Genomic DNA, 14506 nt, shown 5'->3' on the forward strand with positions numbered 1-14506 from the left:
ACCTTGGATGGTAAGGAAGATTTGTCTTGTGAGGAAAATTTAGTGAAGGCCCAGGGTGCTGATCGTGTGGTAAATGAGTTTCTTAAATATTGTGGCTCTGAGGTTAGAAATAATTACTGAAGATTACGAATATAATTTTTGAAAAGGAAAAGTACCTAGCAATTTCAGAAAAACTCTAATTAAACCGCTTAATAAGAAAGGGAATGAGAGTAATTGTGGTAATTGTCAAGGCATTAGCCTTGTCTCCGTAGGTAGCAAATTAATTAATTTTCATTTCATTTAATTCAAAAACAAGACATAGCTCTCATGGGCAAAGCCCAAATATGATGTCTCTTAGTCATAAATAGCAAAATAAGGTTGTCTGATAAAATTTCGTCAGGGTAAATAAACTAAAGGATAACACTTGAGATTGAGAAAAAAATTGTCTGATAAAACTTCGTCAGGATAAAATAAACTAAAGAATAAAAACACTAGAGATCATTGTAATATTTCACAAAGCTTGGCACAAAGCTTTTACTGTAGCGCATTAAGGTTTAATAAGGTGCACAGGAAAGGCAATGGGAGAAATCGGGATCAAATGGGAAGGAAAAACTGTCCTGCACTTAGATTATGCTGATGATTTAAGCAGTCTAGATGAAACTGTGAGCAAAATGAATGAACTTATGGAGGTTTTTCATGTTCAGTGTACTAGAATAGGTTTGAAACTTAATGTTAAGAAGACTACCTGCAAACCAAGATTAGAATACTTGAAGCTACAGTGGTGATAGTGGTCAAATATGGATCTGAAGCATAGGCGCTCCAAAAAACGGATGAAGATTTGCTAGGTGTTTTCCAGAGAAATTGCCTATGGATTGTTCTGGGTACCCAGCTGGCTAACTGTATTTCAAACAGCAGGCTGTACGAAAAGTGTGGTTCAGTCCTGCTTTCTAGGGCTATAATGAAAGAAAGGCAGAGATGGCTAGGGCACGTTCTGCCGATGAAGGATGACAGCTTTCCAAAGATAGTCCTCTTCGTCCAACCGTCTAGGGTTAAATGGAATGCAGGTTTTCCGTGGTTGGGGTTGGAGGATGTCATAAAGAAAGATTTAAGGGGAATGGGAACTTGCTGGGAGGGTCTAAAGAAGGAGGTTTGGGATGGAGAATGAGCGTGTGTAGCTGTAGTGGCCTCGGCGGCTTGGTGATGTAGTAGGTTGTTAGTAGTAGTAGTAGTTTAAAAATAAAAATGTGTTTTTTTTTTCAGTTATAAATTTTACAATATACACATAGTCTATATTTTCAATTTTTTTTTTCATTTGCTTTGGTTTACCTATTTTTATTACCTTACCTTAAATTGCAGCTTGGAGTGAAATTAAGGATTTTCATCCTTGTAATGCCCTGCTATGACTTCTATGGGTTGTTTGCTAAATTTGGGTTGAGGACTCAGCAGCTTCCCAGTTGTACAGGAACTCTTGATGTAGCCATTTTTTGTCTAGATTTTTCTTGAATGCACCTGTTGAATCAGCTGCCAAATGTATCTTCGGAGAGTAGATTCCACAAGTTTGTTACTCATTGGCTGAAAAATGGCTTCTTTCTCAGACTAAGGAGCGTTTCTTGAGGATCTTTTTAGAATGACCTCTAGTCACAGAACGTTCTAGGGGGGGGGGGGTTAAGAAGACGAGGTAGATTATTTTTGGAAATAATTTTGTGGGTCATTATCATGTCACCACGTTTCCTCCGGTATGCAAGAGTAGGAAGCTTCAAGTGGACGTAAACGCTCTTTGTATGGCATTGGTTTGAGGCCTTCGACCATTTTGATTGCTCTTTGTTGAACTCTTTCCAGAATTTGTTTATCCATCTTGAAATAGGGTGACGCCAGAGACATTCCAAACTCTAGGCGCGGGCGAACTAGTGCCTTGTAGAGCTTCATAAACACACTTGGACGTCTGCTAGAGATAGTTCTTTTAATCATTCCGAGAGATTGGAGGGCAGACGATGATACAGATTTTGCATGGGTGCTGAACTTTAGTTGACGATCAACAATAACTCCAAGACCTGTTTCTTCAGAGACTATTGTTTTCCTTTTATTTTAATTAATTAAAAAAAACTGTCCGAAAAATAAGTTTTTCAAAGAAAAGTAAAGGCCATTTTAAACTTAAGCTCAGGAGATACAAATACCTGTTAAAATTCAAACTCAAAACGACCAGAAATTACTATTAAAAAATAAATGAAACCCAAAACGAACAGAAATTAAATAAACAATCATAGCAAAAAACATACAACAAGTAATAATATAAATGAATAAATAGATCTTAAAGCGAGTAATGTTTAGATTGAATATGAAAATCAAGCTTAAAACGAAAACAAATATTTTGCTATTAAAGTATAAATGAAACTTAAAACGAACAGAAATTAAATAACAATCAATACGAACAAACATACAATATATATTAATGTAAATGAATAAATAAATCTTAAAACGAGTGAAACTTAAATTGAATATGCAAATCAAGTTTGAATCGAATAAAAGTAACTACAAACAAGAGTTTTGGTATCGCCTCACTGCTGAAGCCTAAAACCTACTGCGTCATTGGCGCTTTACTGAAAACGATTTATATTACAAATGTTTTCTTTTGAAATTAATATTGAAAATAAATATTAAAATTACATAAAGAAATAAAAAAAAACGAGCAAAAATGGGGTTTTTATAGGCCAAATGAAAATACTGAAAAAAAACAAAGCGAATATTTCGAGAGGACAAACGCCTCTCTTCTTTAGCGCGAAACGAAACGATGTATCCAAGGAAACTGCCGAAGAGAAAAAAAAACAACCAAAAAAAAACAAACGCGGAAAGTCAATGTGAAAAGAACCAAAAAACCAAAGAAAAAACCAAAAACTTAAAAGATGAATAAAATTCAAGAAAAAGCCAAAAATTAAAAGAATTAAAACCAAATACCTAACAATCATAAAAGCGAGTTATTCGCCAATATCCGCGATTTGCACAAAATCCAAAAAAAAATATGAACTGCCATCGACGGATACTAGCGAACAACTGACAAAGAAAAAGAAACATTTCATTCACTAAAAAATCAAAGCGAACCAGAAATTAAATAAGTTGGGGAACTATGTCATTTGATTTCGGATTTTAGTTAATGCATTTCTTGCAGACACCCTTTGAGACCTAAGGGGTTGTTCACGTGTTTGATTAGATGACTGGGAAAGTGGTTCAAGGTTTATTTCAGGGATTACTAAAGTATCGGCTTCTCTTTTAAGAAAACCAAAATATAACTCGTTTATTCTTAAATCACCCGAATCTTTGATTAAAGTTAGAACTTACTATAGGTATAAATAGCTGTCTACAGCTTTTCGTTAATGCTTTACTTCACCTATGTCATGCGAAATAAGGCTTGCTCTAGGGCGACAATGAGGAGTTCCTGTTTTTTTAAAAATGTGCTCTGCCCGGGCACGTTAACCCGGTTCTTTTGTTGTCTATCTTTTATGGTCCTCAGTAAATGGAATAGAGTGCTGAGTTAATCTATCCGTTAGTCGCTGATCAGTTCTTCTGATATACCAAAGACCACATGAACAAGAAATTCTGTAGACACCGGAGTTTTCACTTATTGGGATAGGGTCTTTACCTTGATAAATTTGGGACCTGATAGTTTTTCTGGGTCTATATTAAGTGTAAATTTTATTTTTTCTTAGATTTTTTGAAATGTGGTCTGAAACCCCTTTAACGTATGGGAGACCAAGATTAACTGAATTTTCCCTTTGATTTGTGTTCTCTGTTGAATTATCTAATAATCTTTTAATGCTTTTTTCAATCACAGAATTTATTAAACTAATTCGATAACCATTCCAAAATAAAATATTTTTATAGTGGCTGATCTCTGAATCCTAGAAGCGTGTTGAACAAACTTGCAAAACTTTATCAACTAGAGAAGTGATACAACTTCTTTTCACAACAGGATAATCACTAGAGGAATAACTATAGTAACGGTCACTTTTTGTGGGTTTTATATGGACACTAAACACGACAGATGAATCATATCGGTGCACCAGAACATTTAAGAAAGGAAAACGCCTCGCTATATCTGACTCCTGATTAAATTTGAGTTTTGGATCCAAGGAGTTGAGTAAGTGAAGAAAAGAACCCAGAGACTCGTCACCATGCTCCCATAAATAAAAAATATCATCTTTAAAACGAACCCAAAATTCAGGTTTACAAGAACTTTGCAAAATTGCCCTTTCTTCAAGGTTTTCCATGAAGATATCAGCCTGTATTGGAGAAAGGGGGGCACCCATGGAGAGCCCATATTTCTGTCTATAAAAATGCCTCTATAATGGAAGTAAAAAGAAGTTCTGTTACAAAGGGCTGTAAGCGAAAGAAGTGTCTGATTCGAAAGAGTAGATTTTTCTGATATAGATGGGTTAGAATTAAGTTTTTGCTCCAAAATCAGTTCGGCTTTTTGAGGATCACAATTGGTATACATTGAATCTGCATCAAAACTGCCAATTCTTGTATTTGGTTTAACCGAAACTTGCTTTACCTTGGAAACAAATTCAGCGGAATTTTTAATATAGGATTTTTGAGGTCCCAAATTTATCAAGGTAAAGACCCTATCCCGATAGGTGAAAACTCCGGCGTCTACAGAATTCCTTGTTCGTGTGGTCTTTGGTATATCGGAAGAACTGATCAGCGACTCACGGATAGATTAACTCAGCACTCTAGTTCAATTAATAATACACTTAAAAAGCGGAAAAAAACAGAAAATTTTGACTCTGCCCTTGCAGAGCACATTTTTGAAAAACCGCACCATACTATTTTGTTTAATCAAGCTAGTCTTATTTCGCATGACAAAGGTATTGTCCAGCACTACAGAGAAGCTGTTTAAATTTATAAATACCAACATTTAGGTCTAGCTTTAAACAGAGATTCGGGTGATTTACGAATAAACGAGTCATATTTCGGTTTTCTTAAAAGAGAAGCCGATACTTTAGTAATCCCTGAAATAAACCTTGAACCACTTTCCCAGTCATCTAATCAAACACGTGAACAACCCCTTAGGTCTCAAAGGCTGTCTGCAAGAAATGCATTAACTAAAATCCGAAATCAAATGGCATGGTTCTCCAACTTATTTAATCGCTGGTTCGCTTTGATTTTTGCGTGAATGAATTGTTTCTTTCTCTTTGTCAGTTGTTTGCTAGTATCCGTCGATGGCGGTTCATATTTTTTTTTGGATTTTTTGCAAATCGCGGATATTGGCTAAGAACTCACTTTTATGGTTGTTAGGTATTTGGTTTTAATTCTTTTAATTTTTGGTTTTTTATTGAATTTTATTCATCTTTTTAGTTTTTGGTTTTTTCTTTGTTTTTTTGGTTATTTTAACGTTGACTTTCCGCGTTTTTTTTTTTTTTTGGTTGTTTTTTTTCTCTTCGGCAGTATCCTTGGATACATCGTTTCGTTTCGCACTGAAGAAGAGAGGCGTTTGTCCTCTTGAAATATTCGCTTTGTTTTTTTTCAGTATTTTCATTTGGCCTATAAAACGCCATTTTTGCTCGTTTTTCTTTCTTTCTTTATGTAATTTTAATATTTATTTTCAATATTAATTTCAAAAGAAAACATTTGTAATATAATTCGTTTTCAGTAAAGCGCCAATGACGCAGTAGGTTTTAGGCTTCTGCAGTGAGGCGATACCCAAACTCTTTTAAAAAACTTTTACCCAAAAACTTTTTTGGTTCTTTTCACATTGACTTTCCGCGTTTATTTTTTGTTGTTTTGTTTTTGTTTTTTTTTCTCTTCGGCACTTTCCTTGGATACATCGTTTCGTTTCGCACTGAAGAAGAGAGGCGTTTGTCCTCTCGAAATATTCGCTTTGTTTTTTTCAGTATTTTCATTTGGCCTATAAAAACCCCATTTTTGCTCGTTTTTCTTTGTTTATTGTGATGTCAGGCCAATGTGGTTTAAGAAATTATCTTTATATTAAAATTACAGTAAAATTTTGAACTGATGAGCGTTTAGCAATTAATATCATTATGCATCAAATATTCAGTTTAATTTATTATTTCTTTTAAAGTTTGGTCAAGATAAATATAGTTTCACTACAAGCAAAATTTGGATACTGCCCACTTCTTTAAGTGTAAAAACTTAAAGCCTTCTGTGTCATTGACGCTTCACTGAAAACTAATTACTCTTATATTACAAATTTATTATTTTCCAGTTCTTACATCATTGAAAATAAAAATAAAAATTAAAATGAAAAAAAAAACTTGAACTGATTAATCTTTCAACAATTGATATCATTATATATCTAATATTTAATTTGATTTTGTTTATACTTTCCAAGACTCTTCAAGACTCATATAGTTTTGCCATTTTTTAACTCTGCCATTTTTTCTAACTAATCGTGATTGTTTTTTATGAAAACGTTCTATGGCTTCGAGGCGTTTCTATTTGAGCGAAAAACTACACCTCAAACTTTGTGGAACAGGCATTTTCTTGCATGAAACACCAAAATATAATAAAATGTCAAGTTTCGAAGTGTTCCATTACTCGCAAGCAAGTGCCATTGGTATTTTTCAATCCGCATGGTCAATTTAGGAGTAGTATTCAATCCGCAGTAGGTTTTAGGCTTCTGCAGTGAGGCGATACCCAAACTCTTGTTTGTAGTTATTTTATTCGATTCAAACTTGATTTGCATATTCAATTTAAGTTTCACTTGTTTTAAGATTTATTTATTCATTTACATTAATATATATTGTATGTTTGTTCGCATTGATTGTTTTTTAATTTCTGTTCGTTTTAAGTTTCATTTTTACTTTAATAGCAAAATATTTGTTTTCGTTTTAAGCTTGATTTTCATATTCAATCTAAACATTACTCGCTTTAAGATCTATTTATTCATTTATATTATTACTTGTTGTATGTTTTTTGATATGATTGTTTGTTTAATTTCTGTTCGTTTTGGGTTTCATGTATTCTTTAATAGTAATTCTGGTCGTTTTGAGTTTGAATTTTAACAGGTATTTGTATCTTCTGAGCTTAAGTTTAAAATGGCCTTTACTTTTCTTTGAAACACTTATTTTTCGGACAGTTTTTTTTTAATTAATTTTTGTTCGTTTTTGATCGCAAAAAGTTTCAAGTTTTTAGGGCATGGGGGGGGTGCTTACTGTCCGATTATTCTTGACTATAAAAAACGGATCTAGAACTTTCAATTTAAATCGAATGAGGCTTTTTTCAAAGTCTATACGATTACCTCTTTGATAAAAAAAACCTTACATATGAACAATAGACAGCTTGTATAACTTGTGGAAAGCGATTGAAAACAATGAATGGATTGAAAAAATAGCTCCAATAAGGGGGTTTAGACCATTTCACTTGCTGACACAAAGGGATCACGACTGTTTGGAATTTACCTTAAATAGGATTTTGTGTGCCAAAGCAATTTTACATCTATCTCAGAGTATGTATTTTAACCTTATAATTGGATAATTATAATAGATTTCCTATGTGTTCTTCCCATACAAAACCCCTTCCCATAAGTAAAAAAAAAACCTTTAATAAGTTATGCCCCAGGGCATAACTTACAACGCCCTTCCCCGGGCCCTGGTGGGCTGTGTCGACACCGGAGTTTTTTGTTATCAGAACTTTGAACTACTTTAACAAAATATCTACCACAAACTTTTAACCGACTACATTTCGGGTGTGGACGAGGGGGGGGGGGCGAGCCACCCGCGAATTTCTTTTGCTTCTTAAAAAGGGGAAAAAAACTTTAAATGTTAACTCAGATTCGACTCCGTCAATGTTCATGAAAGCTAATTTTCAAAAAAAAATAATTGAAAGGACTCAGAGAATCTTTAAATTACAGCTCATTCCCCGAGAGCTGTGGGGGAGTTGTCATCCTCAAAGACCTAATTTCCAGAACTTAAAACTACGTTTAATAAAATGGCTGTCTCAAAATTTTGATTGGATGTGTTTGCGAGAAAGGTGGGCGTGAGAGGGGGGTTAGTTGCCCTCAAATCACTTTCGACTATTAAAAAGGGCACTAGACCTTTGAATTTCTAATCGAATGAGGCTTTTTTGAATTTTCTACGACACCGCCTTCTATAATAGCCTCATATGTCCCCAGTGCATAAATTAAAACCCTTGCCCTGAGGGTTGTGGGGGATTGTCCTCCTCAAAGATATATTTTATATCTTGAAATCAACTATGTTGAGCGAAATGGCTATCTCAAAATTTTGATTGGATGTGATTGGGGGAATCATAGGCGTGGGGGGGGGGGCTAGTTGCCCTCCAATCACTTTCGACTATTAAAAAGGGCACTAGCCCTTTGAATTTCCAATCGAATGAGACTTTTTTGAAGTTTCTACGACAACGCCTTCTATAAAAACGTTATATGTCCCAGGTCATATCTTAAAACCCTTGCCCTGAAGGTTGTGGGGGAGTATCCTGCTCAAAAACATATTTTCTATCTGGAAATCAACTACGCTGAATAAAATAGCTATCTCAAAATTTCGATTGGATGTGTTTGGGGGAATAATGGGCGTGGGGGGGGGGGGCCCGAGTTACACTCCAATCACTTTCGACTATTAAAAAGGGCACTAGCTCTTTAATTTCCAATCGAATGAGCCTGTTTTGAAGTTTCTACGACAACGCCATCTATAAAAAACTTATATGCCCCCAGGGCCTAACATAAAACCCTTACCCTGAGGGTTGTGGGGGAGTGTCCTCCTCAAAAATATATTTTCTATTTGGAAATCAACTATGCTGAACAAAATGGCTATCTGAAAATTTTGATTGGATGTGTTTGGGGAAATGATGGGTATAGGGGGAGGGGGGCTAATTACACTCCAATCACTTTTGACTATTAAAAAAGACACTATCTCTTTAATTTCCAATCGAATGAGCCTGTTTTGAAGTTTCTACGACAACGCCTTCTATAAAAACCTTATCTGCCCCCAGGTTATAACTTAAAACCCTTGCCCTGAGGGTTGGGGGGGAGTGTCCTCCTCAAAAATATATTTACTATCAGGAAATCAAACACTTCTGAAAAAAATGCTTATCTCTCAATTCTGATTCCATATGGTTGGATAAATGATGGGCGTGGGGGGGGGGGGGCTGGTTGACATCAAATCAATTTTAACTATTAAAAATGGCAATAGCTCTTGAATTTCCAATCGAATGAGCCTGTTTTGAAGTTTCTACGACAACGCCTTCTATAAAAAACCTTATATGCCCCCAGGGCATAACTTAAAACCCTTGCCCTGAGGGTTGTGGGGGAGTGTCCTCCTCAAAAATATATTTTTAGTCTGGAAATCAACTACGCTAAACAAAATGGCTTTCTGAAAATTTTGATTGGATGTGTTTGGGGGAATGATGGGCGTGAGGGGGGGGGGCTAGGTGCCCTCCAATCATTTTCGACTATTAAAAAGGGCACGAGCCCTTTAATTTCCAATTGAATGAGCCTGTTTTGAAGTTTCTACGACAACGCCTTCTATAAAAACCTTATATGCCCCCAGGGTATAACTTAAAACCTTTGCCCTGACGGTTGTGGGGGAGTGTCCTCCACAAAAATATATTTTATATCTGAAAATTAACTACGCTGAACAAAATTGCTATCTCCAAATTTTGAGTGGATGTATTTGGGGGAATGATGGGCGTGGGTGGGGGCTAGTTGCCTTCCAATAACTTTCGACTGTTAAAAAGGGCACTAGAACTCTCGGTTCCCAATCGAATGAGCCCCCTTTGTAGCTTCTATAATGACCCCTTCCATATGAAGTGCCTCTGGGAAAAAAAAATAAATAATAAATAATAATAAAACATTGGAGCCGTATGGCCTTTACTATAGGCAACGCTAGCGTTGCCTCTGATAAGTTGTCTTATTTCCTTGGGTAATACGCATAGCAGGTTTCTAACTTGTGCAAATTTTGTGCTTCTTTTCACAGTAATATTAAGTTTGTTTTGTATTTAGCTTAAAGAAGATAAGAGACTTTGCACCAAAAAATCCTGATGAACAGCAAACTTCTAGGAAGTTCAGGGAGTTCATGAAATCAGCTGTTAGTGCTCAAAATGCTTTACCACAGCGAAAACAAAGAAATGTAATTAGTTCTTTAGATTTGGTTGAAGCACAAGAAACACACCCTGGAATGACAAGACCTTTAAAACCCATCCCTTTGTTTCAACAAAAAGAAGGAGAAAGTGATGCTAAATTTCTTCGCCGTTGTGATCAAATTTCCAAGGTAATTTTGAACTACTATGTGACTTCTTTATACATTTCTTTTAGAATACAAACTTCATATAGCTTAAGCAGATTAATAGTGGTAGCAATAATAATGGTTTGGTTCTATTTTTAATACTTATCTTTTTCTACAATGTAAAACAGTTAAAATTCCTTGTAAATTTCAATCAAATGTTGAGAAAAACGATATAAGCCTTGATATACCAGCAAATTCTTTTAAGATCTTTCTTAAGAGACAAAGTTTTGTGTTTTACTTGTACCACTCGATTGAAAATGATGAAATGGAATAGGTATTGAAATTGTGTCTCATGGGAAGGAAAAAGGAAATTCTATAGTGAAGAATCTCCTAACAACTAATTAATAGACTGTAAGGCCACCATATCTAGTTATTTAGTTTCTCCTGACAATTGATAATGGTGCTGTATCAATACAACATCTAGCAAATAGAAAAAAAAACTAGAGCATCCAGAAATTGTACAAAAGGGTTGAAGTTATTGTAAACATGCTAAGTCAATGCAAATAAAAGTGTTGGAACGTTTGCTAAATTTGGTGGCCTTGTAAATTCCCCAGAATTAATTGTGAATTTGCTGATATAAAATTCGTTTGGATGAGAAATTCAACAAGTTACCGTTTGAGATTTTACAAAACTCTTAAATGCGGGTGTTAGATCTGGTGCTCGTGAAACGCGCAGAGAAATTTTGTCTTAATACTTGTTTTTCCACAGTAAATGTTCGCCTAATTTTATCTGTTTTTTTTGCCTAAAATTTAACTATTTTTCCAAAAAGAGGAAAAATACCCCCAAGAAGGAAATTACTATTGATGAAAGTTAGGATATTCTTAGGGACTTATGAATCCCACCCTTATTTTTGTAGTTTTTAAGAAAGTCTTTTAAGTTTGTCAAATTTGTGTGTTTTTAACAAAAGAAAAATACTATGGAAATTTGTCTGTAAAGTTTTTCAATCATTATCTTGGTTGATCAGAAACTCGTTTAGCGTCGATATTCGATAAGCTATCATCTAACAAATTTCCAAGATTCTTAAACCTTCTGTTCCGTATTTCATCCTGTGAAATATTTTATTGATGTATAGCTTGTCAAGAAATTTCTGTTTTCATTCATCTGCACCATATTTTTGAACAATACCTAAAAGATACTATGGCCTCTACTGATCAGGTTGATGCCCCATAAGAACTTACAGCTTAGATAATAAGTCATTTGCACAATTTCAATAGTAGCAAACTTCAAATGATAATTCATTGTATGACATAAACGTGGGCACAAAACTTAAGCAGGAGAAAGAACTCGACATCACAAAAATAGACAAAGGTATAACGAATTCTTATAGGCTAGCAGGGGTTAGAAACTTTTTTCTAAGCTGTGGCGGTAACGACTTTTGGTGTTTGTAGGGATGAAAAAGCGTGGCCTCTTCTCCTCGGGCTATCTGGAGATCAGATTCCTTTGGGAGCATTTACCTTGGAGACTTATGAACTAATTACCTATTATTAGACTAGACGCAGACATATAAATGAAATAAACACAGATAAAAAGACAATAGATTTATTGAACTTACATACTTAGTTGCACAGCAACGGGTTACTTCAATGACAATAATGGTGACCGAGATGAAAGAGTTAAAACATCTATCTCAATGGATCTTCACAAGTCAGACTTACGATTCAAATTTAAAAAGCACATCTACCCCACTACCAAACGCAGTTCTTTCGTCCTGCGCTGTAAGGACTGCTTGCCATTGGCTCAAGTGGACCAAGGATGTAAATCTCTCGTGCAATAATTTCTTTTAAATATTCCTGATGATTCAGGCGTTCACACGGTTTTTGCCATTTAAACTTTCTTAGAAATATTGTACGTAGCATATTTTTTGCTACTAATTATCTTAGCGAAATTCGAACGATTAGCGTCGTTGTTTGACTGAAGCTCGAAATGCAATTTCTCTTTTTGCTGATTAAGAATTTAGACTCTTGGAAGCGGTATTTGAACTCAATTAGGGGACATTTGATTTCTGCCCGAATTATCTTTAGAAGGAAAGAATCCTGTATTTTAAATATATCAACTTTTACTCCTGGTACACATCACCCTTCCCAACAATTAATGACGCCCCGCCATAAGTAACTGCTTATTAGGAGTGCTTAAAATTTTTCAAATGTTTTTCTTATTTTATTCTACCTCCCTATTTAAATTTTATCTACCGGACTAAAATAACTTATGGTTCTATTTTAGCTACTATACTAAGGATTTTTTTTTTATATATGGGACTGATAACTTTTACATTTCAAACAAAGTTGGGGGTATTCTACTTTTAAATTATTTTTTTTTTTTATTTTGCTGTCTATATGACGTACTACATACTATCTACACTACGTTAAATGAATAACATGATAATATTACACCTAATTCTACTTGTGGTACATACATGAATGATTTATGACATACAATATTGGGTTCATCATATTCACTGATAACATTAAAACACGTTCACTATTGAGATTTTTGAATTGTCAAAGTTATTAGGAAGTAACACATGTGGCTTCACATCTATTCATCACCTTTCGTGTCCTTAGTGTACTACACCCTTCTGTTGTAAATTATTGTCCTTCACTCTTTTTGTCTTGGCAAAAATTTTGATGCATTTACGTTATGGTTTCTTCATGGAACAGTTCGAGTCTAGTTGTCTTTACACGGTAAGTTTCCCTAATAGTCAACTGGGAAATGACCGTTAAATATCGTTCTAATAGTCAACTGGGAAATGATTCTTCCCACTACAGGTGTTGGTGTTTTTCTTGTCAGCATATCATTTTTAGGATTTTTGAGGCACATAGAGAATGTATTCTCGCGTAAAATTGTTTATTTTTGCCTTTTTAAATGGGTTGTCGTCATACTATAGTGACTCTTTTAATATGTTGTCTTTAAAGTCAACTTCAAACATCTTCAAATATTGTTTAAGTTTAAATATCGTTAAATATCATTTATCTTGTACTGCTCGATGGTGTTCTCAGAATTAAACTTCAAATTGTCTCTAACTTCAGTTTCAAGTATCTTCAAATGTCTTTAAGTATCATTTAACTTCAAATATCGTTAAATATCGGTTATCTTGTTCTGATCGATGGGGTTCTCAGATTTAAACTTCAAATTGTCTTTATTTCAACTTCAAATATCTTCAAATGTCTTTAAGTGTCATTTAACTTCAAATATCGTTAAATATCGTTTAGCTTCAAATATCATCACTATACTGTCAAATTATTCTGGTTAAAGCACTTAATACTGAGGTTCAAATATAGTGTTACCTGATACGTAATCTGGTTCATGGTCGAAGAAACAACGATCGAAGGTAACTGTTGTTTTCGTAGACGAAGCTGGGATGAAAATTGCCTGGAGTCTATGGTGAGTACTCTTCGTTGGTTGAGATATGATGAAAATAGATGCTACTGGGTCGTATCTGTACTGGGCAGCTCATTGTAAAACTCAATGACCAATGTGTCCATTTACTTTCCTGTAATAAAAACAACGCGGCAGAATCACAAGTTCTTTGAAGTAAATACACATACAATAATTCACGTATTAATTGGGTTATAATTATTCCCATTAGGAAGTTCAATACATAGATGTTTCTTATAAAATATTAATTCTTCAACTTTAAGTATGGTCTCTTAATATACTTTTCTAATACATACAACTACATACACTTTATTTTAACTTCTTTCAACACTTAGTTAATTAGATTTAAAATAATCGTTGAAACAGAGTTTATTCTACATGGTTAATTTTTGAGGTCTAATTTTACAACTTATTCCATGCCTGCATTGTTCACGCACATCCGTGCTGCATAAGAAACGCATGTTGCGGCGTCGTAACCACACGGTTTTACGTAAACGACACTACAATGAGGGAATAAGACGTAACAAGGACGAATGATGACCTCTCTACCCACTTGTTTTGCGATGTCGTCCCTGTGTATAGGCTTGGATGGTCTCAATGGTCTTCGGCCTTTACGGCTGAAGTAAATAGGCCCCTAGTCTCGTGATTTTCCTTTAGGAGGAAGCAAACATTGGTGTCTCGATTGTATCTTTCGAAAATGACATTTAGGTTCAAGATTTCCAAGTTTGTCTACGTATATTCCAGTTGATGTTTGGCCAAGAATATAAACGTAATGAAAAACTGGCATCAGCATCTTTTTAGATGGCTATTGTTTGCACTAAATATATAAATATGATATTTTTATATCATAAAATAAAATAATTATAATCTGTACTAAGACAAAATATTTCATATAATTAGAC

At 34.6% G+C, this 14506-nt stretch overlaps 1 protein-coding gene across 1 annotated transcript in view; it reads left to right on the forward strand.

Annotated features, from left to right (window-relative positions):
* Positions 1-14506, forward strand: part of LOC148956632 (coiled-coil domain-containing protein 137) — a 53962-nt gene that overhangs the window by 19696 nt on the left and 19760 nt on the right. Inside the window, exon 2 of the mRNA XM_089096010.1 lies at positions 9947-10214. Within this exon, the coding sequence (XP_088952136.1) occupies positions 9947-10214 (268 nt within the window). The remainder of the gene's footprint in view (positions 1-9946; positions 10215-14506) is intronic.

Source organism: Artemia sp. Qi Xiang Cuo, chromosome 1 (assembly GCF_049724085.1).
Source record: "Artemia sp. Qi Xiang Cuo chromosome 1, ASM4972408v1, whole genome shotgun sequence".
Classification (NCBI taxonomy): Eukaryota; Metazoa; Arthropoda; class Branchiopoda; order Anostraca; family Artemiidae; genus Artemia; species Artemia sp. Qi Xiang Cuo.